We start from the raw sequence: 27,618 nt of genomic DNA on the forward strand, positions 1-27,618 counted from the left end.
CAGTACAAAACACTTACATTCAAATGGAACTAATTTTAACACAATTTGCTGTTTATTCCAGTACGTATATTCTTTGGCAGAGACTGGCCAAGTGTCTGCCATAAATGCTGCCACTTGCGTGTAAGACATTGCAATGTAGCAGAATAGTGTAAACAGAATTAGCTCCAGTTAGCTAGATTTTGGAAAGCTTAGCTGTGCTCTTCTCACTTCTTTCCAGGAGATTTTTTTAAAACTTATTTCATGCCAGAAAGGGATGAACTTTTGTATGGTTCTGTAACAAACATATATAAAATGTATTATGTAATGTACTAACATCCACAGAGTAAAGGGCTGCACATAGTCACGATTAGGGGAGATCCCTAAGAGAGATAAACTGGCTCTTGTGGCTATTCCTTTTTCCACCTAGCACCAATAAACATTCATTCTAAGGGTTTGGTTTGGTTTTTTTTTAAACAAGAATTTAGCGCTTGTGTGTATCTTGCTCAGTGATCAATAGAAAGCAAATGGGTGTTGTAGGGGAACTCTGTTTGCATGTTATGTAAAACAAGTTCTGTTTTCCTGCAGGAATTCTTTATGGCACAATGACTTTAGAGCTTGGGGGAACTGTCAACATTGCATGTGAGAAAACTGGATACAGTGCAACAATTGAATTCAAACTAAAGGTAAGAGGGCTCTGTATGTGGGCACAAGGGGAATTAAAGATAATAGAAAAATGGATGTAGTTCTTACAAGGTCACTAATCAGATTTTCAGAGTTGATATTGATTTAACTCTTTTCTTGGAAAATGTATAGCTTCTTCATACTAATTGCTGTATATCAAGCTGTGTTAGTCAAGCTAATCACAACACAAGTGATTACAGTACTAAAAGGAAAAGCATCATTAATAATCTACATTGATCATTAAGCAGAATACTCTTCTGGGTCCAAAGGTCAAGACTTGGGCTCTGACCTTAGCACTGCACCATCACACTGATACAGTGCTGTTGGATGAGTCTAACGGATGACACTTTGGTTTAAATATCTCAAAATCTTTTCTCTCTGCCCAAGTAAAATTCAAGGGACATCCAACCCTTTAGATCAGTCAGGGATCATGCCAATGTTTTGACCAATAGTCCTTATGTTAATAAAACTGTTTGAGCATAGCTTTTGAGAAATGATAGGATGACTGAACAAGAAGTCATGGGTTCAGCCTTAACTCTTGGATAAGATAGCCATGCGATATATTATTTTAAAGTAACTTTGGCTGTCACACCAGAGATTTCATAATTACATGTTTTTGTCCTAATGTTTGACTTTACTCTAACATTATCACTCACTAAAAAAATTAACATTTTTCTTTTTGTAGCCATTTTTAGGCAACAATGACAGTGTTAATCAAATATCAGGAAAAATTAAACTGGGCAAAGAAGTTCTGGCTACTTTGGAGGGCCACTGGGTGAGTAGTGAATGCATCTATAAAATAAACTATTTCTGTTTTGCTAGTAATGACAAGTAAATAGCACTCTCCCTTCAAATTTGTTGTAAATTCACTTAGATATAGATCTATTTCATTTTGGCCGTAAACGCAGGCACTTATAAAGATGCAGCTCATGATAATAGATATCTTACTATATATACTCAGCTATCAGGAATGACTCTGGAATTTAGATAATGCTGATTTTAAATGACCCTCTTGTTTTTGTTAGTTTACTTTTGTTACTGAAAGGGGCAGAGTTGGACGAAAAGGGTGGTAGTGCTTTTGTGAGTGACATACAGTGTTAATGAAAAAAAGAAATCGGTGACATATATGGCACGTACACAAAGACGTAATATATATCCATATATAATGTAAGACAAACTAAGAGAACTAAAATGGGGGCGGGAGGGGAAAGGGAACTGAAGTAAGAGCCTGGCATGGATTTACTGGGGACTCTGAAAGGAGAAACTGAGGCAGACACAACTGTTGTGCTGAGGCCTGCTGCAGGAGGGCGTTTAGGACAGGGTCGTCCTATCACAGATAGCTGGTAGGGACTCCAGTAAGTAGTCAGCTTTCAAAAAATATACATATGGACTGTCAAATGACTTAAAAAAAAAACACAATTAATGGCAAGATAAAAAAAAGTTGTGATTAATTGCAGTTTTAATTGCACTGTTAAATTAAAATTGGTATTCTATTACTGTTTGTTATAAATATTTTGGATGTCTTTCTACATTTTCAAATATTGATTTCAATTATAATGCATAATACAAAGTGTACAGTACTCACTTTATTACTATTTTAATTACAAATATTTGCATAGTAAAAAAGATATTTTTCAGTTTACCTCATAGAAGTACTTTGTTTGATCTGTGGTCTTGTAGTGATCCTGAAACTCTGTAAGCGTACTCTGGCGCGACTGGCAGGATTCATTTGCTATTGGTCAGTTATCTATAGCACAAGAACTGGAGGCGAAAGCATGTTTTAGTATGTAGGTGGTACTGCAGACTTGAAGTACTTTGATGGTATTGGAACTCAGCTACAGATAACTGTCTTTTTATCCAGAGAACCATCCAGAAGATTTTTTTTTTAAATAAAATTCCTATTCAAAAGACCGAAACTTTTTGCTGCTTTGCTCCATTAATTTTTGCTGATATTTAATCACTCCAGATCATGAGAGCACATTAGAACTGTGCGAATTTCCACTAAATGATGAAGTACAGTATGTCAAGAGGGTCAAAACAGAGGTGTGCGATTAATTGTTTAAAAAATGCATTAATTTGTTTAGTGTTAATCGTGTGTTAACTGGGTTTGATAGCCATAAAAAAAGTAATTCTATATTTTTAATTTGCACTTTCATGATAGATTGTGCTAGAGTACTTGTATGAGACTAATTGAAAAATACTGTATTTTTTTTTTAGTGCAAATATTTGTAATAAAAAATAAAAATTAAGCACTGTACACGGTATTCATAAACAAACTAGGGAAATGCAACTGAGATGGAGCTACTATAATGTGGGTGCAAAACTAGTTGGAAAACCATTCCCAGAGAGTAGTTATCAGTTGTTCACAGTCAAGCTGGGAAGGGCATAACGAATGGGGTCCCGCAGGGATCAGTTCTAGGTCCGGTTCTGTTCATTATCTTCATTAAGGCAAATATAGTGCCCATATTTTAAAAAGGGAGGAAAGAGAACCCCGGGCAATTACAGACTGGTCAGCCTCACTTTAGTCCTCGACAAAATCATGAAGCAGGTCTACAAGGAATCCATTTTGAAGCACTTGGAGGAGAGAAAGATGATCAGAAACAGTCAACGTGGATTCACCAAAGGGCAAATCATGTCTGACCAATCTGATTGCCTTCTGTGATGAGATAACTGGTTCTGTGGATATGGGGAAAGCAGTGGATGTCAGATATATCTTGACTTTAGCAAGGCTTTTGATACATTCTCCCACAGTATTCTTGCCAGCAAGTTAAAGAAGCATGGGCTGGATTAATGGACTATAAGGTGGATAGAAAGCTGGCTAGATTGATGGGCTCAATGGCTTGATGTCTAGTTGGCAGCCGGTATCAAGCAGAGTGCCCCAGGTGCTGGTCCTGGAACTGTTTTTTTTCAACATCTTTATTAATGATCTGGTTGATGGGATTAATTGCACCCTCAGCAGGTTCGCAGGTGACACTAAACTAGGGAGGAGCGGTAGATATGCTGGAGGGTAGGGATAGAGTCCAGAGTGACCTAGACAAATTGAAGGATTGGGCCTAAAGAAATCTGATGAGGTTCAACAAGGACAAGTGCAGAGTTCTGCACTTAGGATGGAAGAATCCCATGCACCGCCACAGGTTGGGAACCAACTAGCTAAGCAGCAGTTCTGCAGATTACAGTGGATGAGAAGCTGGATATGAGTCAGCAGTGTCCCCTTGTTGCCAAGAAGGCCAATGGCATATCTGTATTAGTAGGAGCATTGCCAACAGATCAAGGAAAGTGATTATTCCCCTCTATTCAGCACTGGTGAGGCCACACCTGGAGTATTGCATCCAGTTTGGTCCCCCACTACAGAAGGGATGTGGACAAATTGCAGAGAGTCCAGCAGAGGGCAACAAAAATTATTAGGGGGCTTGGGTACATGACTTTACAAAGAGAGGCTGAGGGAACTGGGGTTATTTAGTCTGCAGAAGAAAGAATGAGGGGGGATTTGATAGTAGCCTTCAACTACCTGAAAGGGAGTTCCAAAGAGAATGGACCTAAGCAGTTCTCAGTGGTAGCAGATGACAGAACAAGAAGCAATGGTCTCAATTGCAGTGGAGGAGGTCTAGGTTGGATATTAGGAAACACTATTTCACTAGGAGGTGTTGAAGCACTAGAATGCGTTAGCTAGGGAGGTGGTGGAATCTCCATCCTTAGAGGTTTTTAAGGCCCACTTGACAAAGCTGTGGCTGGGATGATTTAGTTGGTGTTGGTCCTGCTTTGAGCAGGGGATTTGGATTAGATGACATCCTGAAGTCTCTTCCAACCCTATATTCTATGATTGTGCTATGTAGTGCATCAAAACCTGACTGAAATTGCCTCACACATTTAATAATCTACATTAGTAGTAGTAGCAGAGGCAAGAAAATCTGTTTTTGAACTATGACTTTTGAGCATTCCCAGCCAGGTGTGTCAAAAGGGAATAATAAATTCTTCAGGTGCAAAAAGTGCTGTATCCAGGATTCCTCAGGTTTGTTCTCGCCAGCTTTGTTTAAGGCTGCAACAATTTTTGGTAAGTAAAGTAATTAAAAATGTTAAACTTTACAGGACAGTGAAATTATTATTAGCGACAAAAAGACAGATGTTTCAGAGACCTTCTGGAATCCAACATCTGAGATCAGGCAGCGCAGATTAACAAGATACACAGTGAAATTTGACGAGCAAGATAACTTTGAGTCAGAGAAGTAAGTTCATGAACTATTAGCTCCTTTTCTTTTAGTTAATTACATAAAGGAGAGCGTATATGCTGTTTTGACAAATAAAATATGGAAGAGAGCATGAACTACTGGGTAAAGCATAGGATTTGGAGATGGTGATTTGGATTTTAATTCTGATTATCCTGAAAACTTTTTTGTGAACCTGAGCAAGTCACTTACCTTCTCTGTGCTTCAGATTCCCAGTCTGTAAAATTGAGAGAAATAACACCTTTAAATGCAACCTTATTTACAGAAGTTCCAATGTCGGAAAACTTGAATAAAATAAAACTGGCAAACACAATGTAGTAAATAGTAACTTTATAAATTGATCATCAGTCTCATTTTACCTCTGTCAAAGCAATATTTGTAGTTATTTCTATCCTCCTGATTTTAATTCTTTCACCCTATTACATTAATTTGCTAGACTTTGGCAACAGGTGACTCGAGCTATAACCAACAAAGATCAGACAGAAGCTACTAATGAGAAATGTGTTCTGGAGGATGCTCAGAGAAAGGCTGCTAAAGAAAGGAAACTGAAGGGTGAAGAGTGGACCTGCAAATTGTTTGAACAGGATTCAGTCACAGGGGAATGGCACTACAAATATGCAGAGTGAGTGGTGGAGTGTTTTGCTTGCAGTTTAAACTATTCTACATTTTTTAAGGTGTTACATAGAGAACTTGTTTTATAGTTTCAGGATTGAAAGAACATGAAAATGTGGATGAGTCCACACTTGTCCATGTGGTATTGAGTAGTCTTAAATCTCTATTCATCTAAAGCCATATCCACATTACAACATTAAACTTACTGTGTAAACTGGCATGGGGTTGGCTTTGGACGTGGTTATTATCTACGCAAGACATGGCTGATGTTCAGTTAAGTAACTGATAGTAACAATTTGCTGCTATTAGAGAGACAGACTGGCTTATGTTTTTTTCTTCTTACAACTAATTCAGCATGCTTTTTTGACAAGTGGATGATACCCCCTAATTCTTCCTGTGTAATCAGTTTGGCTGGTGTCATCTTCCTAGTTCTTTATGCATATGACATCCTGGAATGCATTGTTCCACTTGCTGCTGGTTGTGTTCTGTGGGCTTGTTCTCTGAACGCTTGCCTTCCTAGGCAATGCAGAATATCCAGATTTTCCCAGAATGGGCTGATGCACAGTTGTGCAGCCTGGTAGATGTGGACTTGAAAACATAGCTGTAATAGCAGAAAAGCTGTTTGGACATAAACTGCACCATGTAACTTGTTATTGATAAAGGTGACTTACGCAGAGAGGCTCCGAAAACACAGTTGCAGCATGGATGGGTCCACACAGCTCTCTTCTCCTGACAAGTGTGACGCACACTGAGTAGCTCACTGTTAAAGGCTTATGGTGGTTCCGTGCATCAGAAGGTGGAGGTGTAAATCTGCTAGTATACAAACAAATGTGAAACTTGAGTCCAGTCTTGGCATTGATCCACATCCTCAATTCCCACTGACTTGCAGGGAGTTCAGCAAGAAGAGCAGTGGCAGAATTGAGTCTTTTACCAGTAACAGTTACCACAGGATCAGCATGCAACGTCTTTTGTCCCTTTTTCAATTGGAAGTATTAGTTTGTACTAAAAATGGAAAAAAGTAAAATATCCAGGGATATTACAACCATATAAGAATGTAGTAGTTCTGAAACCAATGTTATATCTAGCTTTGTGCTGACAGTTGGTTCCAGAGCTGTATACCTTACTGTGAACTCTGTTATACATAACAAATTTTCACAACCGACAAAAATAGCCTTAAAATTTTCTACACACCATATAAACTAGTGTTTTACCTTGTCTGCTCTTTCAAAGAGACAGAGTAACAAGATTTTTCTTCCCCAGTTCCAGAATGTGGTAGGTTTATGTATCTCAGTCTTAGGTACTGGCATAAAAAAATGCTATCAAAATTGAGTGATACTCTGGCTGGCATTCTCAATAGCCAGGGTAGGGATTGATCTGTGCATGGAGACTGAGTTATCACATCATCTCTGGGTGTATAATCCTGCCAAATCAGAAGTGAGGCACATCAGTAGGGTAATATGAAGAGGCTTACATCACTTATGCCCATTCTATACTTATCCTGTGGGGAGCTGTGAATCTTTTGGGTGTCTTACTGACACCTTTCACTCAAAAGATTTGCTTGAAAGCTTTTGTCAACTTAACAGAAAAATGAAAATGCCTCTAATTTTTTATACAGTAACACTGTGTTCATTCTGTTTCTGTGTAGAACCAGACCATGGGATCCACTGAATGATATGATACAGTTTGAAAAAGATGGTGCCATCCAAACAAAAGTCAGGCATCGGACACCAATGGTACGTTCTGGCTTTGTAATTGTTCTCAGTAAACAGTGAGGTCAGACACTTGCAAATGTCAAGTTATAAATCTAGAATTCAAAAAGCACTAATGTGGTTCTTCACCTGTGTCCTACAAAGGTGTAGTTCAGTTGGCCCCTAGCCTCTCACTCTCCTGCTGTTCGCTATGTAGGAAAACTGACATAATTGGATAGGTATTGAAAGTTACATTACCTTAATTCCACTTACAAAAAACATCCACGCTTATTTTAATTAGTCTAATGTAAACCCTCCAAAACCTCTAGGATATCATTTTCAAATATTAACTCAGGCTTCTAACACACAGCCATTATTAAAATAAAACAGCTTTTTCATCAAAATGTTTGATTCTGTGCATATAAGTATTATGCGTGTGAATTGCAGGTTAGTGTTCCAAAAATAAAACGAAAGCCAACCAGTCAGTCGAAGAAAGGAGAGTGTGGATTCTCTTCCCCAGAACCTGATAACCAGGACTCCTCTGGAAGTGAAGGTAGGATAAGCTGCATCTGTTTGGCAAATTACATTGCTTTTCTGTTCAGTTAGACTGAGCACTGCTACAGTACAGTCATGCATTTACTTTCCTATTCTTTATTATCCCAAGATATTTGTGGTATAAAATAACTATTGGAATATGATAAGTTACAGTATAGTGCATTATTACATGTCTTCATAGAAAGACAAAAATGCATAGCACAAGAAAAGCAGGTGCCCCATGGTGTTACTAGTGAGATATCTGAAACTTTCCTACGTTTATAAACATAGGGCTGTAATTTAAGTAGGCTTTACTACTATAGTTAGTACTTGTGGTACTACTACTGTGTTCGTTCACTTGTAAACAAAAGGATTAGTCTTTGCATTAAGAAAGCAGCTATTTAAATATATAGCTCAATAGGTTTACGTAAGAATGAAATGTGTAAATAATTGTTGGCACTGTTTTTATAATCTTAAAACTTCTGTACTCAGTTGAAAAAGATAAAACACTTCACTTGTGGGCTTCCTGGGATATAAGCAACTGGAACAAAGCTTTCAGCAGGACCCCAAATTGGAGAATTTCACCTAACTGTGTTTTCTAAATAGTTTTATCATAGGATTAAAGAAGTTTAGATTTGGATAAAGTAGTCATTCTAACCTATTGCATCTGTCTGGCATATCTTCATAGCACAACTACTAAAGCATAATACAAGAATCAGAAAGAAAGGGGCAGACCTTGGTGAACTACAAAGTGCCATTGAATCTATAAAAGAAACACAAGAAGACATTAAGAGGTAATATTCAATGATGATATTTTAAAATAGATTTTAGCGCATCAGGCTTGTTCTGTTTGAAATAAGCTAGGAATATAAACTGTTCTTATTTAATCTTCCTTCACTGGTTTAAGTATAAATACATCAAAACAGAAACTTCTGCTAAAAATTGACGTTTATTGTTTTTGTCATGAATTCTGCTTTGTATAATATACTCTGGAATAGTTCAAAGAAAATGATACTGCTGCTTGTAGTGATGCAGGTCTCACCCCTGCGGTGCCTCCTACTGGTCATCTCTGGGAATTAGCATTTCCAGCCTCCAGAATGTCCTCTGCAGGCCGGTATCCTGCTGCTGCTTGGCCCCCATGTCCCTCCCAGGACTTGGGTGCAGGGCCAGTGCAAGGAAGTTTCGTGCCCTAGCCAAAACTTCCACCTTGCTCCCACCCCAGCTAACCCCGCCCCCCTGTGGCAGCTAATCACACCCACCTGCCCCTCCCACCCATTGAAAGCCTTCCTTCCATGGCAGCTAACCCAGCCCAGGGAGCACCCCTGTGGAAGCTAACACCGCCCTCCTCCACAGCAGCTAACCCCGCAGGGGGAGCCTCGCCTGAGCTGGCTTTTAGGTGCCCTTAACCACTAGGCACCCTAGGCAGCTGCCTAGTTTGCCTAAATAGTTGCACCGGCCCTGCTCGGGTGCCCTGTTATCTGGGGTGCTGCCCCCTGGTCTCAGGGTCTGTGTTTTTAATTTGTTAGGGGGGTTGCACTCAGAGGATTGCTATGTGAAAGGGGTCACCAGTACAAAAGTTTGAGAACCACTGCTCTGTGTGGCCTTGGACAAGGCCCTGCATCTTGGGGAGTTGCCAGCCTGGAGCTCCCTAGCCCCTCTTGCCTTTCCCCAGCCCTTCCTTATTCTAGGTACCCTGAGCTTCTCAGCAGCCAGCCCCCCGCCCCCCCCCGAAAGCAGAGAGAGACTCTGCTCCCTGGTCCACTGCCCTCTTATAAGGGACAGCTGTGGCTACTTCCCCAATCAGCCCAGGTTTTCCCCTACCACAGCCCTCTCCCAGGGCTGGTTTAAGCCCTTCAGGGCAGGAGCGGGGTTACTGCCCTGCTACACTGCTCTAACAAGCCTGATTACTTCATCTCAGATTCAGAAACTGGGTAAATACAATGATTAATGCAGATCAGCTTCACTGTATGTTTGTCAAATTACAAGTAGGTTTACTGGAAGTAAATAGCATGGGAATTCCATATTTAGCACAAATTTTGGGTCACTGGATTTTTTAGTATTTCCGTTGTTTTCTGGAGTATTTTTTTTAAAGTTTCTACCCCTTCCATACGTGAACCAATGCAGTGTTGTTTTTATGATACTGCAGAGGGATTTTACCTAATTCTTATCATTAGCATATTAACTGTGAAACCGAAGGATGACTGTTTAAAAGTCAGTATGTTTACTAAAATAACCAGTAGTGAAAAAGTTAAGAGAGCGCTCGGGAGCCCAACTGCATGCCATCTTATTGCATGATTGGGTCCTAAATGTCCAAACAAATATTGAGATTTATTTACTTGTTGGACTTAAGTGTAAAGCTATTGCAGGAAGAGAGAGGCAGAATCTCTCTGGGGATTTGAAGTTTACTCAGGGAGAGATGATATGGAGATAGCTGTTAATTTAAGTGGGAATGAAAGAGCTCAAGGAGGGAGAGGAATTTAAAGAACGATAATTTTAAAAAAATAGACTGAAACTTTTGGGATGGGAAGAGCCTGTACAGGAGAGATGGGCTCCACCTAAGCCAAAGTGGAACCAGGCTGCTGGCACTAAACATTAAAAAGGTTGTAGAGCAGTTTTTAAACTAGGAGATGGGGGAAAGCCGACTGCTGCAGAGGAGCATGTGGATCGGACACAGACTTCTCTTAGGGGAGAGTCTGATGATAGAGAATCTCCAGGTTATAGTCAGGAACAAAGGATGGAAGAGGATAATGTAAGGGCCGGATCAGAGATAAACAGTCACATAAAAAAGAAACTGGCACATCAGAAAAGGGCAGACAAATAAACAAGGACAAGTTTTTAAAGTGCTTGTACACAAATGCTAGAAGTCTAAATAATAAGATGGGTGAACTAAAGTGCCTTGTGATAAAGGAGGACATTGATATAATAGGCATCACAGGAACCTGGTGGACTGAGAGCAATCAATGGGACACAATCATTCCAGGGTACAAAATATATCGGAAGGACAGAACAGGTCGTGCAGGGGGAGGAGTGGCACTATATGTAAAAGAAAATGTAGATTCAAATGAAGTAAAAATCTTAAGCGAATCCACATGTTCCATAGAATTGCTGTGGATAGAAATGTCATGCTCTAATAAAAATATAACATTAGGGATCTATTATCGACCACCTGACCAGGACAGTAATAGTGATGTTGAAATGATAAGGGAGATTAAGCTATCAAAATTAAGAATCCAATAATAGTGGGGGATTTCAATTATCCCCATATTGACTGGGAACATTTCACTTCAGGACGAAATACAGAGATGAAATTTCTCGATACTTTAAATGACTGCTTCATGGAGCAGCTGGTACGGGAAACCACAAGGGGAGAGGCAACTCTAGATTTAATCCTGAGTGGAGCGCAGGAGCTGGTCCAAGAGGTAACTATAGCAGGACCGCTTGGAAATAGTGACCATAATACAATAACATTCAACATCCCTGTGGTGGGAAGAACACCTCAACAGCCCAACACTGTGGCATTTAATTTCAAAAGGGGGAACTATACAAAAATGAGGAGGTTAGTTAAACAAAAGTTAAAAGGTACAGTGACTAAAGTGAAATCCCTGCAAGTTGCATGGGCCCTTTTTAAAGACACCATAATAGAGGCCCAACTTCAATGTATACCCCAAATTAAGAAACACAGTAAAAGAACTAAAAAAGAGCCACCGTGGCTTAACAACCATGTAAAAGAAGCAGTGAGAGAGAAAAAGACTTCATTTAAAAAGTGGAAGTCAAATCCTAGTGAGGCAAATAGAAAGGAGCACAGACACGGCCAGCTTAAGTGCAAGAGAGTAATAAGAAAAGCCAAAGAGGAGTTTGAAGAACGGCTAGCCAAAAACTCCAAAGGTGGTAATAAAATGTTTTTTAAGTATATCAGAAGCAGGAAGCCCGCTAAACAACCAGTGGGGCCCCTTGATAATCGAAATACAAAAGGTGCGCTTAAAGACGATAAAGTCATTGCAGAGAAACTAAATGGATTATTTGCTTCAGTCTTCACGGCTGAGGATGTTAGGGAGATTCCCAAACCTGAACTGGCTTTTGTAGGTGACAAATCTGAGGAACTGTCACAGATTGAAGTATCACTAGAGGAGGTTTTGGAATTAATTGATAAACTCAACATTAACAAGTCACCGGGACCAGATGGCATTCACCCAAGAGTTCTGAAAGAACTCAAATATGAAGTTGCGGAACTGTTAACTAAGGTTTGTAACCTGTCCTTTAAATCGGCTTCGGTACCCAATGACTGGAAGTTAGCTAATGTAACGCCAATATTTAAAAAGGGCTCTACAGGTGATTCCGGCAATTACAGACCGGTAAGTCTAACATCGATACTAGGCAAATTAGTCGAAACAATAGTTAAGAATAAAATTGTCAGACACATAGAAAAACATAAACTGTTGAGCAATAGTCAACATGGTTTCTGTAAAGGGAAATCGTGTCTTACTAATCTATTAGAGTTCTTTGACGGGGTCAACAAACATGTGGACAAGGGGGATCCAGTGGACATAGTGTACTTCGATTTCCAGAAAGCTTTTGACAAGGTCCCTCACCAAAGGCTCTTATGTAAATTAAGCTGTCATGGGATAAAAGGGAAGGTCCTTTCATGGATTGAGAACTGGTTAAAAGACAGGGAATAAAGGGTAGGAATTAATGGTAAATTCTCAGAATGGAGAGCGGTAACTAGTAGTGTTCCCTGAGGGTCAGTCCTAGGACCAATCCTATTCAATTTATTCATAAATGATCTGGAGAAAGGGGTAAACAGTGAGGTGGCAAAGTTTGCAGATGATACTAAACTACTCAAGATAGTTAAGACCAAAGCAGACTGTGAAGAACTTCAAAAAGATCTCACAAAACTAAGTGATTGGGCCACAAAATGGCAAATGAAATTTAATGTGGATAAATGTAAAGTAATGCACATTGGAAAAAATAACGCCAACTATACATACAATATGATGGGGGCTAATTTAGCTACAACGAGTCAGGAAAAAGATCTTGGTGCCATCGTTGATAGTTCTCTGAAGATGTCCTCGCAGTGTGCAGAGGCAGTCAAAAAAGCAAACAAGATGTTAGGAAACATTAAAAAGGGGATAGAGAATAAGACAGAGAATATATTATTGCCCTTATATAAATCCACGGTATGCCCACATCTGGAATATTGTGTACAGATGTGGTCTCCTCACCTCAAAAAAGATATTCTAGCACTAGAAAAGGTTCAGAAAAGGGCAACTAAAATGATTAGGGGTTTGGAGAGGGTCCCATACGAGGAAAGATTAAAGAGGCTAGGCCTCTTCAGCTTGGAAAAGAGGAGACTAAGGGGGGATATGATAGAGGTATATAAAATCATGAGTGATGTTGAGAAAGTGGATAAGGAAAAGTTATTTACTTATTCCCATAATACAAGAACTAGGGGTCACCAAATGAAATTGATAGGTAGCAAGTTTAAAACAAATAAAAGGAAGTTTTTCTTCACACAGCACACAGTCAACTTGTGGAACTCCTTACCTGAGGAGGTTGTGAAGGCTGGGACTATAACAATGTTTAAAAGGGAACTGGATAAATTCATGGTGGCTAAGTCCATAAATGGCTATTAGCCAGGAAGGGTAAAAAATGGTGTCCCTAGCCTCTGTTCATCAGAGGATGGAGATGGATGGCAGGAGAGAGATCACTTGATCATTGTCTGTTAGCTTCACTCCCTCTGGGGCACCTGGCATTGGCCACTGTCGGTAGACAGATACTGGGCTAGATGGACCTTTGGTCTGACCCGGTACAGCCATTCTTATGTTCTTATGAGGGAGGGAGGAGGACGGGGGAGCTTGGTTGCAATTTTTCCCCATGGGTGCTCCAATCCTGGAGCACTCATGGAGTCGATGCCTGCCTCTCGCTTGTGTCCTTACCTGAATATCTGGACAAATGGTGTCCGAATCGTACATTGATTGGGATGGGAGACAAAGGGTTAAATATTGGGACAGCCCCAATTTTATTGGGACATCTGGTCACTCTGTTTGGCTGGAAACAGTGAACTGCGGCCACTGGGAGCTGCGGGGGGCCATGCTTGCAGACGGCCAATGTAAACAAAATGTCTCACGGCCCCTAGTGGATTACCCTGATGGGCTATGTGCCAAAGGTTACCAGCCCCTGATTTAACTGAAGAAAATATGTTGACTGGTATCTGTTGAACATGAAGGAAAATGCAATACTTGACCCTTTCTGCTTTGCTGTATTCTTACTTGCAGACTCCAAGGCCTTCAACAAATATGAGGAGTTTAGGATGAGAAATGTTAGTTTCCTGCAATTTTATTTCTCATTTGAGGTCTTTTTTTTTAATTGAGTTGATGTCTTGATATTGTGTCTCTAAAAGCCCAGTAGAATTACATCAATTAACCATTTCTCCAAAAGCTGACAAAAAATAGCCTCTTGATATTTCATGGTGTTCCTAACAGAAGTCAGATAATGTAAGAAACTGTTTAAATCATCTTGATGTCCACTTAAGAGAGTTTCTGTTTATATTTTATAGGGATATTATGGCTCTACGGAACCGTGTTACTTCAAATTCACCACCACTGGAAAACAATTTCTTGCAGCTTAAGCACTATGTCTTTATTTTTCTCATGGTTCTGGTGCAACTTATCATCAATTTTGTGTTCAAATAGAAGGTCTGAACAAAAGACTCTTTGAACTGGAATACTTACTGGGACCATATTTTAAGTTGGTTTAGGCTTTAAATGATGCAATATTATCTAAAAGAGCCCTGTAGTTAAAACTTAAAGAACTTCACCTCAAATCTTTATGTGTACATGGATCAAGATCTGTCGTATTCCTGCCTAGCCAGTTGAAGTGGGAAATGTGTAAGTGCCAGTACTCTCTTGCTCTTTGTATATGCCTCACACAAACACAACAATAGCCTTCTATCTGTAATATCTCATAGGCTGTACTAACAAATTTCAGTACAGACAATGTCAAACTCAAAATTCAGAGATCTATTCCTCTCCCAATGGGGACATGTATTGTCTATTGATGAAGATAAATTGAGAAAAGAACAAACAAACTTAAATTAACAATTTTGTAACAAAATAAATTCTGAAGTAACCAGCTTTACTATTGTATTGAAAGTACTGTATGGTGAAATGTGTTTCAGATCAAACACAAAAAATACGTTAGTAAGCACTATAAATAATAAGAATTGGCTTAATGCAGAGTTGAAGACTTTACCTGAAATCGTTGTGTTTTAGTGCTCTAATTTGGGAGGAGGTTTTTTCTAAATATATGGCAGTATTTTAATTCTAGATTATGGTGGTGATATACAAAGCACTAGATTTTCATGGTTGGCCACTTCAAACCTTTTATTAAAAACACTGGCTTACGTTGTGCATAGAATGAATTGTACAACTGTACAGTACCCATAACGACTACTATGTTAATGGTCCACCAACATTTCCATTCATAATGTGTCAGGGATTTATAACTATGTAGTTAATTTTTTCTCAGTTTACTAAACTTGAATTAAATTGTGTGGCCACTTCAAATAAGTTGAAGAAGATAAAGACTACTGCTATCAAATGGTTTATTTGATATTTCTGTAACTCAGAAAAAAATATTAACATGCACATCTGTGTTAAGTGTGAAGGGCTTGATGTTAAGTTCCAAAATGAAAGGCAGTTTAGAACTAAGAGTTCAGTCCTGCTATTAGATTACCACTGATAATTTTATAAAATACACAGCAACAAACCTGAGCTGTTTAAGAGCAAGATGAAGCCTAAATCTTCATTAAATTCCCCCTTATTGCAGCATATACACACCATGGAACTCATCCCGATATTCCACAATTGGACAAACTAATAATATAGAAGTTGGACTTGGATTTTAAATGTGACTTTTTATTCTAACATGGTTTTCCTCTGAATTGGTATGTTTCCAAACAACTAATTTTTTTTAAGCAAAGTTAAGTTTGGATACCAGCATATACAGGGTGAGATCTCCCTTCCTCCTCCCTCCATTTTGACCCATTTACACAAGTTAAGAGGCTCTAGAATCTCAAGTTCTAGAAGGGGAGACCTTCCCTGGTGTAGATGCTGTGGAAGACAGCCATAAGGCTGTTTTCCAAGAAGCCCCTATCAAGTCTTGGCATATTAGGGGGCAGGGCCACAGCACTGCAGAGTTTCTGGGCAGTGCAGTGGCTGATGCAGCAGCCTTTCAGGAATGCTCTAACTTAAATAGGCCCCAGGGCTCTCTAGGTAACACTGTGGGCCTCTCCTGCCCCTAGAATAACCCATGACTGGCAGAATGCAATGGTGTTTTAAAGCCACCTTCCCTTGTGCTGAGAGTCCTGTGCTCTACCAGTCTCATCCAGTGTTATCTAACTAAATTTTACTTGCATTTTGTGCTTTATCTAACCAACTTTTCTCTTCCTGTGTTCCTAACATACAGTTTTCCCCACTCCTTTATTGCCCCCACACGAGACAAATTTTACTCTTTAAGCATCCTGCTTAAATTTGGTAATTCTCCACCCCTTGTCATAATGTAGTTTTGTCTTGAACCATTCTCTATAGCACTGTTCTTTAACATGACTATAATATAGACTGGTGTTGTGTACACAGGCACAACCAAATTCTTGTAACTTGGTTGGAACACTGTCGTGTTATGCCTTGTGATTATGTTTTTAAAATATAGAAAGAGCTTTACTGTAAAGAGGAAAGAGTTCAACACAATAAGTTCCTAATAGAAACTAAAGGTGGCAGCCCTATATAAAAGGTTAGCAGTCATAACATAAAGGGTGGGTTAAAAGATGAAAACAGAATGTTGTAATACTGATTTGACACTGCCAGCATTCGAGAGATTGTCATTACACCACTCACATAGAGAGATCTCTTATGCAGATGTGTTCCAAGACCTGCAGTGTAGTTGGTATACTCATATAATTTGTGCTATACATGACAGGGACACATAATACATAGGCAAATGTGAGAGCTCGCTAGCACTACACCAAGAATTTGGGCAGTAATATTAGATCCCTGAGATATTCCTACAGTTTTTGTATGTTGAACCTCATATTTGGTAATAACTTATCTAAATTTAAAATGAATGTTTGTTAAAAATGTCCATCTTGCTCAGTATTTATGGGTTTTACTGTTTTTTTCAAGGGCAGTTAAGGAGAAGCCCTTTACAGATATATTTTTAAACTGACTTTAATTTAGTATTGATTTGCAAGCATATATAGAACTGCATATTTATACTCACGCTGCCATTGTATAGGTCAAAATATTGTAATCGCTAGCTGACGATGTTTTAGCCCACATCAGAATACTATGTGCACACCATATATTCCATATTTGAGATCCTGCCCACTTCAACTCTTGTGTTTTGCATATGCATATACTTGAATAAGATTGAGCTAGACAAAATGCCCTTACTTACGTACAAGATTTTTTTCTCCTCTCTCAATATGCTGTTAGAGCCTGACTATCTAAGATATAAGAGCAGCTGGTTTAATTCCTGTCCCAAGAGGCAAGAGTACTTCATGAAATTTTTTAATGAAAAAGTAAAGCAACAGGTCTGCTCTTAGGTGTATTTATTACTCATATTCTAAAAAGCACATGCACTGAAAGCCTGATAATTCCTATTTTGCTCTTCTTTGTATGTAATTCCCTTATGTGAGCAGAAAAAGGAATTTATTGCCTGATTTTTAGGGTAAGGTTGATTACAGGCCTGGTTTGTAAAGCCTTTTCTTAATACATAATTAACTTCATATTTAGCCATGATGTGTAGTTGATCTTGAAATATTATTTACTAAAGATTATCAGTTTTCTGCACAGTCATAAAAACTCTGCTTGTACAGTTTGCAGATATCTGAAGGCAGTAGCCTCTTGCTAGTTTTTAATATTTAAAGCAGAGCACTTGTTTTCTCACTTGATTAGATTCTTTATTCTTTTTTCTTGTACAGGAATTAGGAAATATTCTGAACTGATGGTGGTTGCCATGTGTTTTTTGATTGTTTTTTAAAATGCACTCTAAGCCTTTAATTTGCCATTTAACTACTGTAGTTAGGTATAATTGACCTACAAAGAAAGTAAGCGTCATGTGAAGAGCATAGTTCCAGCAATACATAATGTTTCTTGTATTTCATATGTTGGTTATTTTTAAAATAGTTTGCATTATTTATAAGGGTACAGCTTGTCTTTTTTTTTTTTTTCCTCCAGATTAAATCCTGAAAACTTCATTTTATTGTTGTCTTGTAAGATGTTTCATGGATTTTACAGTTCAATGCTCTTCTGTGCCTTTGGGAAATCCTTGTCAGTTTAATGTTAATGAAACAAAATTTGGATTCAGTATATTTGTCTAGCATAACTTGGTGGTAGTTTTTCTTAAAAGCCATTATTTCATCACCTAGTTTTCTTTTTGTAAACAAGAATGCTGTACCCTTATGAAAGATTGACTAATCATATTTCAAATATATCCTGAAGTCTTTGGACATCATTGAAAATAGTCAGATATTTCTGAGTATTATAAACAGTGCCTTCTTGATGGATTTCACACTGTTTTGAGGTGTATAAAAAAAACTTGTCAAATTTGTGCCATACATACAACTGACCTTTTGTGGGGGCTGTGTTTTTGAAGACTACCTTTCTCCCTTCATCATATTTTTGAAATCATTATATAAAAATCTATCCTTCCACTTCTATTTCAGTTTTCTAGAATTTCTAGCTAGTGAGCAGTGTGTCTGGTCTTTGCTTTTTTGGTCTTCCATACAATGAAGCTGCAGTACTTTGTTTGTGATATTATAGAAATAGCCATAATAAAAGTTTAACATCACAGACAGATTATTTTGGCTTCATTTTGTACTTGATTAAATTTAATCGAGCAATTAACTGATGCAGAGAAAAAATTGAGGGGAGGGGAGATTTTCAAGGGCACAAAGGGCAACAAGGCACCCAACTCCCATTCATGTGTCTTGAAAATCTTCCCCTTAAGCATGTATACCTTTTTAATTATCTAGCCATTTTGTACAAACTACAAACCAAAGGTATATTTAACTGCATGGGGAAAGTGCTCTTTAAAATACATAGCTTGCCACTATTATCTAATTCTTCATTTTTCTCTAGTTTCAGAACTTCAGGTAACTCAGACTAGCACATTTTTATTCACTTTTTATTATGTTACATATTGTTTGAATTTTTGTACTGTTACATTTTTTTAGAAAATTGAAAAAAGGACTGTTATACAAAAGCTGTATAGGACCAGTGTTTCATTAATCCCATTCACAGAATATGGAAAGAGCCAGATCCCATGACAAAAATGAATGTGAATGTATGTACTAAAATATTTATATAGGAGAAAAATCCTTTATTCCTGTATGTTTTGTTTCTGCATATATCATGTTAAAATTGCTTTAGTATAGTATTGCAAAGGTTATTTAGAAAAACATGATCCATGTAGTGTGATAAGAACTGCTATGGATTCTTTAGGAAGATCCACAAGTTGTGACCATATTGCATGCTTAAATGTACATCTGAGTTCAACATTTTGTTAAATGGCCATTTGTAAATTAAAGCACTACCACTGGTCAATAGTTTTGTATGACTAATGAATAGAATAAAGAAATGTCACCAACAGCATAAGCACAGTATACTGAGTCATGTTTATGTGTCCGACACCATTACATTTAAACAGATGGTAGGAATGGTACTGAAAGGAACACTTCGGATTGGTTACAGAATCATTTATCCCTGGGTTTCTGTCGCTCCTTATTTACTTTATATTTCTGGTTTCTGATTACAGTTTTAGTATTTGGTCTGCCTACGGTATCTATTGTAGGTGTTTTACTATGGTAAGAGTCTTGCAAAATGAAGCCTCTGTAAAGAGATCTCTGGCAATTTAACTTGTACTGTTTGTTTATTTGTTCTGCTTCTGCTAGGATATCATGTTCTCATTTTGATTAAAATTTCCTCGGGGACCATGTCTTGGCACTTAAGTAATTAGACCAAATATTATAAATTATGTAGTAGGCTACTTTGTGGTGGTTTTGCTCATTTGGTGTGAAGGTTAGTATTAAGATGTTGCGGTGATTTTACATATATTAGGGCTGTCAAATAATTGTTTTAAATAATCTCAGTTAATCATAAGATTAAAAAAAATTGTGAGGCATCACAGTTTTAATTGCACTGTTAATAATAGAATACCAATTTAAATTTATTATAAATATTTTTGGATGTTTTTCTACATTTTTCAAATACATTGATTTCAATTACAATACAGAATTCAGTGCTCACTTTATATTATTTTTATTACAAATATTTGCATTTTTTAAAAAAGAAATTCACCTCATACAAGTACTACAGTGTGCTGGTTCTCAACCAGGGTTATACATACCCCTGGGGGTATGCAGAGGTCCTCCAGGGAATACATCAACTCATCCAGATATATGCCTAGTTTTACAATAGGCCACATAAAAAACACTAGCAAAATCAGTATAAACTAAAATTTCATTCAGGCTGTGATAAATGAAGGGGGCGGGGGCAAGTAGCTCCCTTTGATGGACACCCAGCCAACCAGATAGCTGTAAAATCCCTCTTGGCAGCTGTTCTCTACTTATTTTACCTATAAAGGGTTAAAAAGTCCCCCAGGTAAAGGGGTGGGGGAAGTGGCACCTGAACAAAAGAGCCCAATGGGAAGGCTAGAACTCTTTAAAATCAGGAAAGAAACTTACCCTTTGTCTGTTGTTGTTGCTGGGCTGAAGAGATAGGCAGCAGGAATGCTATGTAAAGTTTGAACCATCAGATCATATCTAGAACTACTTTTAAGAACCCAAATATGCAAGTAAATTAGGAATGTTTAGGCAGATGCGATTAGGTTTATTTCTGTTTATTTTGCAAGGTTTGCGGACTCCTCTGTGCTAACCCCAGATGCTTTTGTTTGCTTGTAACCTTTAATCTAACCCCCAAGAAAGTGGGTGCTTAGTTTTTGGAATTGCTGTTTTAAAATCCAGCAAAAGCCTGAGTTCCAGATGTATTTTCTTCCCTTTTGTTTTTAATAAAATTTACCTTTTTTTAACAGGATTGAATTTTTGGTGTCCTACGAGGTTTGTGCATGTTGTTTGATTAGATGGTAGCAACAGCTAATTTCCTTTTTCTTTCTCAGCTCTTCCCCAGAAGGCGGGGTGAAAGGGCTTCAGGGTACCCCACATGGAGGAATTCCCAAGTGCTCCTTTCTGAGTCCAAGGGTTTTTTTTTTTGCATTTGGGTAGTGGCAGCATTTACCAAGCCAAGGTCAGAGAAAAGCTGTAACCTTGCGAGCTTAATACAAGCTTGGAGTGGCAAGTATTAACTTTTAAAATCCTTGCCAGCCCCCACCTTCTGTACTCTAAGTGACAGAGTGGGGATTCAGCCTTGACATGGATTTTACAGCAAACTTGCTGGGTGGGTGTCCATCAAACAGAGTAACCCCCCACTTCAATTATCATATATATAAAATGTGTGTGTATATATAAATAAATAAAATAATACAGGAGTGGGATGTGTTAAGTTTTCATCACTGTGCTTTTTGATGGAAGGAACTTGTGTTTTGCTTGAGACTGCACCAAAAGCTGTGGTCCTTTAGATGTATAGATATCCTGCTGCAATCCTATAGTAGTTCTGATCTGCAGCCATATAGTGGAGTGTTCCTGTGTGTATATTGTATTTGTTAGTTGTGTCCTTTTGAGTAGTTTGTAGTTGACTTAGCTCTATTATCTTGAGATGCTATTGAATTCTATTACTGAATAGTTTTGGCAGTAAGTTAATTGGGAAGGACTTTGGCTGGGGCTGTGGGCTCTGGGGTCGAGCTGGGACCGAGGGCTTGGTGCAGGAGGATCTCTGGGCTGGGACGGAGGGGTGTGGAGGATGGGAGGGAGGTCAAGGCTGGGGCAGGGGTGTGGGAGGGGGGCAGACTCTGGGCAGCACTTACCTCAAGCAGCTCTTAGAAACAGCAGCATCGCCCTGCTCTGACTCCTAGGCAGAGGTGCTGCCCTGGCCGCAGGTACCACCCCTACAGCTCCCATTGGCTGCAGTTCCAGACCATGGGGAGCTGCGGGGGCAGCACTTGGGATGGGGGCACCATGCAGAGCCCCCTGGCTGTCCCTACATGTAGGAACCAGAGGGGGGACATGCTGCTGCTTCCGGGAGCTGTGCAGCCTGGGGAAAGGCCTGCCCCTGCACCCTGGCTGGAGTGCCAGAGTGGGGAAAGCCCCTGACACTACTTCCCAGGGCCTGATTCAAATGTCTGGAAGGGCTGGATGTAGCCCCCAGGGCCATAGTTTGCCCACCCCTGACGGTAGGGTGTGCATGGCTTATGCCTTGTAATAAGAGGGAAAGCCTGCAAAGCACAAAGAATGCTACTGCTATGGAGAATGAAATTAATCATGGTCCCTGTCTACAGGGCACAATGTAGCCTGTTCCTATCTGGCTGTGTTGCAAGTGACTGCTGAGCACCAGGAAGTGGGACAGAACCGAGCCCCCAGGGAGAAGGTAAGGAAGGAACAGCATCATCCTAGGAACCCTGGCCTGTATTTCTGAAACAGGGCCGGCAGCCGGGCGCTCCTTCCGTCACGGGGTTGCCAACGCCAAATGTCCAAACACTGAGTCACGCCCCCCAAAATCCACTACTTGTAGAGGCCGCTTTAGAGTTGCCCTCGGCGTGAGCCTTGGGGCTGCACGTGGATCACGGTCCCGAGAGCTTCCCCACACTCGGCAGCACCAGGGTCTGAGTTTTTTAATCAAAGAAAACTGGCCCCCGCCCCCGCGTTAGAGAGTCAGGGCCTGTCCCCGCCGCGTTACCCCAGGCGCGCCTGCCCAGCGCGGGGCTCACACGTGCTGTGCGCGAGGCGGCAGCAGGCGGGCAGGCCCACTGGAGCCCGCTCCGCGCTCCCCCACGCGCACCTGCACGCGCCATTACCGATCGGCCCGGCTCAGAGCGAGGCTGCCTCCGTCGGCGGCCGCGCGCGCCTCTGGGAGAAGCGGCACGAACTGGAAAAGGCGGCAGCGGGCTCGGCCCAACCGTTCTAACCCCTCCCCTTTGGCACGTTACCGCGTTCAAACGTGATGGCGTCACAACGCCTCAGGACACAGCGGCGGGCGGTTTCAATGGCGTCCGCGGCGTCCCTGGACTTGGGGCGGCTGGTGCAGGAGGCCGAGGCGCTGGCAAGCGCGGTGCGGGGCGCGCTCGGGCCGCGCGGGGGGCAGGTGCTCGTGACCCGCCCTACGGGAGAGACGCTGCTCACGCGGGACGGGAGGCGAGTGCTGGAGGCGCTGAACCTAGGCCCGCCTACCGCCAGGTAATCCCGGCGCGGGTACGTGCCTCGCGCGCCCGCTCCGCCCCGCCCGCGCCTGCCAGTGGCTTGTGGCTGCGACTCCTCCCCGCCGTGAGCGGGCCCGGCCTGCAGCGCCGCTGTGCGGGTCCCGGATGCCCGGGCCGCAGCCGGGCCCTGAAGCTCTGGGACTTCCCAGGGGGCAGAGTGGTGGCGACTTGTCCCCTCGCAGCAGCCGGGAGAAGACAAATCAATGGAGCAGCTGCTCCCCCTGGGCCGAGACAGCACAGCACCTTGTGCCAGCAGTTCCGGGGCTTCCTTACACCCCTTTACACCCAGCTTCATCCTCCCCTCCGTGAGCCCGGGGCTGATGGGAACGATACAGTCCGCTCCCTTGCCCCCGGCAGAGGCCAGGGCCCAGGATCCTCGCCCTTCACAGCACCTGGGGACAAGGAGGAGTTTGTGCTTCTCGCTAGGATGCTGTGGCCTTTTGCTGTCACTGGTGCCTGCCTGCCTCTTGTCTACTTCTGTGTCTGGCATGTCTTTCAAGCTCTGGGCAAACCTTTCCATTTGTTAAAATGACAGCTGGGGAGAACTCGCAGTCGGTCATGAGTAAGACTATGTTTTAAGTCATAGCGAGTAAATAAAAAATCACAGCCCGTGACCTGTCCATGACTTTTACTGTATACCCCTGACTAAAACGGGGGGGGGCTGGCCTGGGGGCATCTGGGGAGGGGGGATAGAGGCAGGTTTCCTACTTGGCTCCTGGGAAGCAGTGATCTCCAGCTCCTAGCTCCTCGTGCTGCTTCTGCTCTGCTCCCAAGACCTTCTGCAGCTCCCACAGGTTGGGAACTGCAGCCAATGGGAGCTGCAGGGGTGGTGTCTGCAGGCAGAGGCAGCATGTGGAGCTAGGAGCTGAGGGAGGGGAGTTCCTGTTGCCCTTGTGAGGAGTCCCCCCAGTTAAGCATTGCCCAGAGCCCCCCACACACACCCAAACTCCTGCTGCTGGGGGTCGGGGGGGGTTGCAACTTCAGTGACAAACACGGAGCACGAGTCATGAATTACTAATATTACCTGTTGACAAGTGAATAATTGAAACACTTCTTTGTTAATAAATTGAAGCTATTGATTAAAATTTGTTGGTAAAAGCCACCCTTAATTTACTTTTTCTTTTTTTCTACCAGAATGATAGTAGCTTGTGTCTCCAGTCACCAAAGCATGACTGGAGATGGTGCTAAAACATTTATCATCCTGTTGTCCAAATTACTCAGAGGACTTCAAGCAATTCTTGATAAAAGAGAAGGGTCTCCATTTTGTGAGGATCAAAGGAGCAAGAGAGATCAAAAACATTGTCACAGTCTGAAGCAAATATCTCAGTCTCTTTTGACATTTCAGACTCACATATTAGACCACATCATGGCACAGGACCTAAGAAAACATTTTCTATCTGCTTTTTCTAGCTGGGAAGGAGAGATAGGTAGGGACACAATGGAGTCAATATTAGAAGCTTATTTTTGTGGAAGAATAGGAAATAGTCATCAGAAGCTTCTTTCCCAATTGACTTGTGATTTCTATTACAGGTGTATACCTTTCATAAATGGTAAAAATGAAATGCTGGATTTGGTGAATGAATATTTTGTAGAATTGCATTCTGCTGTAACAGGTCTTCCTGTTTCAAATTCCAGGATCTTAGAGGGACTTGTTCTTCACAGAGATTTTGCTGTGTACTGTCCAGCAGATGGTGACATAAGACTGTTAATTGTAACGGAATCGATCGACTCTGCTCTTTCTCCGTCTGGTTTAGAATTTGTTGTAAATGCAGAAGTTCAGTATCAGGCATCCCAAGTCTGGATTACAAAAAGAACAGAAGCTATAATGAAACACTTGCAAAATAACAATATAAAAGTGTTATTGTCAAGTGTGAAACAACAGGAAATAGTTATTTACTATGCAAAAATAAGTGGTATATCTGTTGTAGAGTGTTTATCATCAGAAGAAATCTCTCTTCTTTGCAGGACCACAGGTATCTCACCTTTTATACCTACTCAGGACAATATATGTAGTGAGATCTCTGAAACCATGATAGCAAAATTTTGTCAGCCTCTTGTACTTGGCTCCAAGAGATATGTTCATCTTGGTTTGACAAGGACATGTGCCTTTGAGCCTCATTGTGTAATATTTTGTGGACCAGTGCATGGTGTCACTGAGCAGCATGCCTCTGCTTTTCACGGAGCATTTAAAATGTTACAACAACTATTTAAAGCAGTTGATCTGAGTGACGGATGTGAAGCACAACCTGAAAACACAAATAATACTTCAAAAACTGTACATTGTAGTTGGCAACAGTCAGCTACTCAACAAAAATTCATAATGGAGAATATTTCTTGTAATAGGGAAAAGGTCTATGACCAACAACTGAAAACATCTATGGCTGAAACAGAAAAACAGTTTATAGACTCTTCTTCATGGGTAGATGAAAATCCATCATGTAATCAAACAGACTTGCAAAAATCTTCAGATCTAGCCATGCCCCTTGTAAAATTAGAGAGTGATTTTATGTTTTCAGCTCTAATTGACAGAGGTAGTTCTGTAAAAGAGTTACAGAAACCACCACTGAAATGCAAGCATCCAAGTGAAATGTGGGTAATGAATAATAGTGAGCCAGTTGTCAACTACCAGAGGATTTGTAATGATGCTATGACAGCTATAGAAAACACCAGTGTGTCCAAACAGCTGGATGCTGCTCAAGAGTATTGGAAACCAGGCAATCCTATAGTTCCATTTAAGTATGAGAAGAGTTATAAACACACAGTCCAAAGTTACACCAACTTGGTCATACAGGCAGGGTCAGTTTTGCCAGTTGGAGGTAACTTTGAGATCCTGTTACATTATTATCTCCATTCCTATGCAAAACAATGCCAACAACCAAAAATAACTCTTATTTCTACTGTAATTGCTGATGCATTGCTAAGCATTCCAAAAATCCTTTACAGGACAACAAAAGAGAACAGTTTCACTCAGGTTTATTTCAAAGCCACTAGTGCACTTCAAACTAAGCAGCAGCTGCCCATGCATCAACAAGGTCTAGAATCGGTGTATTGTAAATATCAATTAGTAGCTTCTGTTCTTCATTGTCTTACAAAGCTTCTCACTGTTGATTTAATAATTGGTATTAAGAGACCACCTCAAAAGACTGAGGTTAATGATTCAGAAGATGATTTATGAAAACAACATTTTTGTTTCTCCTATGTTGTTACTGGAAGATTTTGATTCAATTATATTAAGCCAATGATATTACTTTAGAAACACTCAAGGCTGGCTCGAGGCACCAGCTTAGCAAGCAGGTGCTTGGGGCGGCCACTTCGGAGCGGGGTGGTAGGTTCAGGTATTCGGCGGCAATTCGGTGGAGGGTCCCTCACTCCCGCTCAGAGCAAAGGACCTCCCGCTGAATTGCCACAGGGGCAGCAAAACCCTTGAGCCAGCCCTGGAAACACTGCTTTTAATTTAAAACCTTTATTTCCAATTTATCTATTTTGGTATTAAAGGTTGTGACCCACCCTAATGGATTTTCCCAGGAAAGACACAGCTAGCCAACTTTCCTTTGAAGGACACGGATACAGCCCTCTGCCCAAGAATAGGCAACAAGCAATAAATAATTCAAAAACAAAAATACTTATTAGAAGTGAATAGTTACAGTAAAAGAGTAAAGGTAGAGGTAATAGAGTTACAGTATAAACATGAAACGGCGTGGCAAATAGACACAGCCCTACAATTACTGTTTCAATTAACTACCAGATATAACAATATGATCCATGAAACGGCATGGCAAATAGACACAGCCCTACAATTACTGTTTCAATTAACTACCACATATAACAATATGATCATTCACTTTATACCTTATAACAATATCTATTACATATACCAGTTAGGGCTGTCAAATCATTAAACAATAATAGAATATCATTTATTTAAATATTTTTTGATGTTTTCTACATTATCAAATATATTGATTTTAATTAGAACATAGAATACAAAGTGTACAGTGCTCATTTTGTATTTATTTTTTTATTACAACCTAATACTGTAGTGCAATCTGTTTATAATGAAAGTTGAACTTACTGATTAGCATATGCTAATTAGCCACTTGTACAGAAAGCTCCTCCTTTGTCCCATAGACATCTATGGACTCAATGCAGCCTTATGGGGTTTTTCAGCTGACCTTTGGATGAGCCCTAGCTACTTCCTATCTGGACATCCCGTTGGTTTCTAGGTATGATGTATTCCTATGGGGTTTTGCTGAGTCATTCCCCACAGGAAGTGATGCAATAATTTGCCTTGACTGCATCTCCCCTATTCATTTCTGTGGGCTTCCATGCATTCCTATGGGATTTCCCACTACATTACCTAATTCTATACTATAGCTGCCATTACTGTATTTTTTAATTTAAACTATTCTTAATTTTTTATTTAATTAAAGTTTTATTTTTAAAACTAATTACTATTCTAAGCATGTCAAAGGGTCCTCACACTACCACCAGTCATTTTATATTCAATTATGCAATTTAAAATTTTGGCAAATTTAAAC

General features: G+C 40.4%; 2 protein-coding genes across 16 annotated transcripts in view; both read left to right on the forward strand.

Moving 5' to 3' along the window:
• OSBPL8 (oxysterol binding protein like 8) overlaps positions 1-19,376 on the forward strand; it is a 205,240-nt gene extending 185,864 nt beyond the window's left edge. For all 13 annotated transcript variants that reach the window (XM_030548682.1, XM_030548675.1, XM_030548683.1 and 10 more), the window contains 8 exons: positions 565-662; positions 1,346-1,435; positions 4,747-4,883; positions 5,320-5,505; positions 7,141-7,228; positions 7,631-7,736; positions 8,406-8,511; positions 14,271-19,376. In XM_030548682.1, the coding sequence (XP_030404542.1) occupies positions 565-662; positions 1,346-1,435; positions 4,747-4,883; positions 5,320-5,505; positions 7,141-7,228; positions 7,631-7,736; positions 8,406-8,511; positions 14,271-14,406 (947 nt within the window). In that variant the 3' untranslated portion in view covers positions 14,407-19,376. The remainder of the gene's footprint in view (positions 1-564; positions 663-1,345; positions 1,436-4,746; positions 4,884-5,319; positions 5,506-7,140; positions 7,229-7,630; positions 7,737-8,405; positions 8,512-14,270) is intronic.
• Positions 19,377-21,956: 2,580 nt separating this feature from the next.
• On the forward strand, positions 21,957-26,427 carry BBS10 (Bardet-Biedl syndrome 10). Of its 3 annotated transcripts, none has more exons than XM_030548687.1 (2): positions 21,957-22,251; positions 24,215-26,427. In XM_030548687.1, the coding sequence occupies exon 2, from the start codon at positions 24,216-24,218 to the stop codon at positions 26,253-26,255; it is 2,040 nt and encodes a 679-aa protein (XP_030404547.1). In that variant the 5' UTR covers positions 21,957-22,251; position 24,215; the 3' UTR covers positions 26,256-26,427. The 3 variants fall into 3 exon arrangements, with proteins under 3 accessions (XP_030404547.1, XP_030404546.1, XP_030404548.1); XM_030548686.1 differs by lacking the exon at positions 21,957-22,251 and adding an exon at positions 22,817-23,057; XM_030548688.1 differs by lacking the exon at positions 21,957-22,251 and adding an exon at positions 22,817-23,057 and having other exon boundaries at positions 24,716-26,427.
• The last annotated feature ends 1,191 nt before the right edge of the window (positions 26,428-27,618 follow it).

Source organism: Gopherus evgoodei, chromosome 1 (assembly GCF_007399415.2).
Source record: "Gopherus evgoodei ecotype Sinaloan lineage chromosome 1, rGopEvg1_v1.p, whole genome shotgun sequence".
Lineage (NCBI taxonomy): Eukaryota > Metazoa > Chordata > Testudines > Testudinidae > Gopherus > Gopherus evgoodei.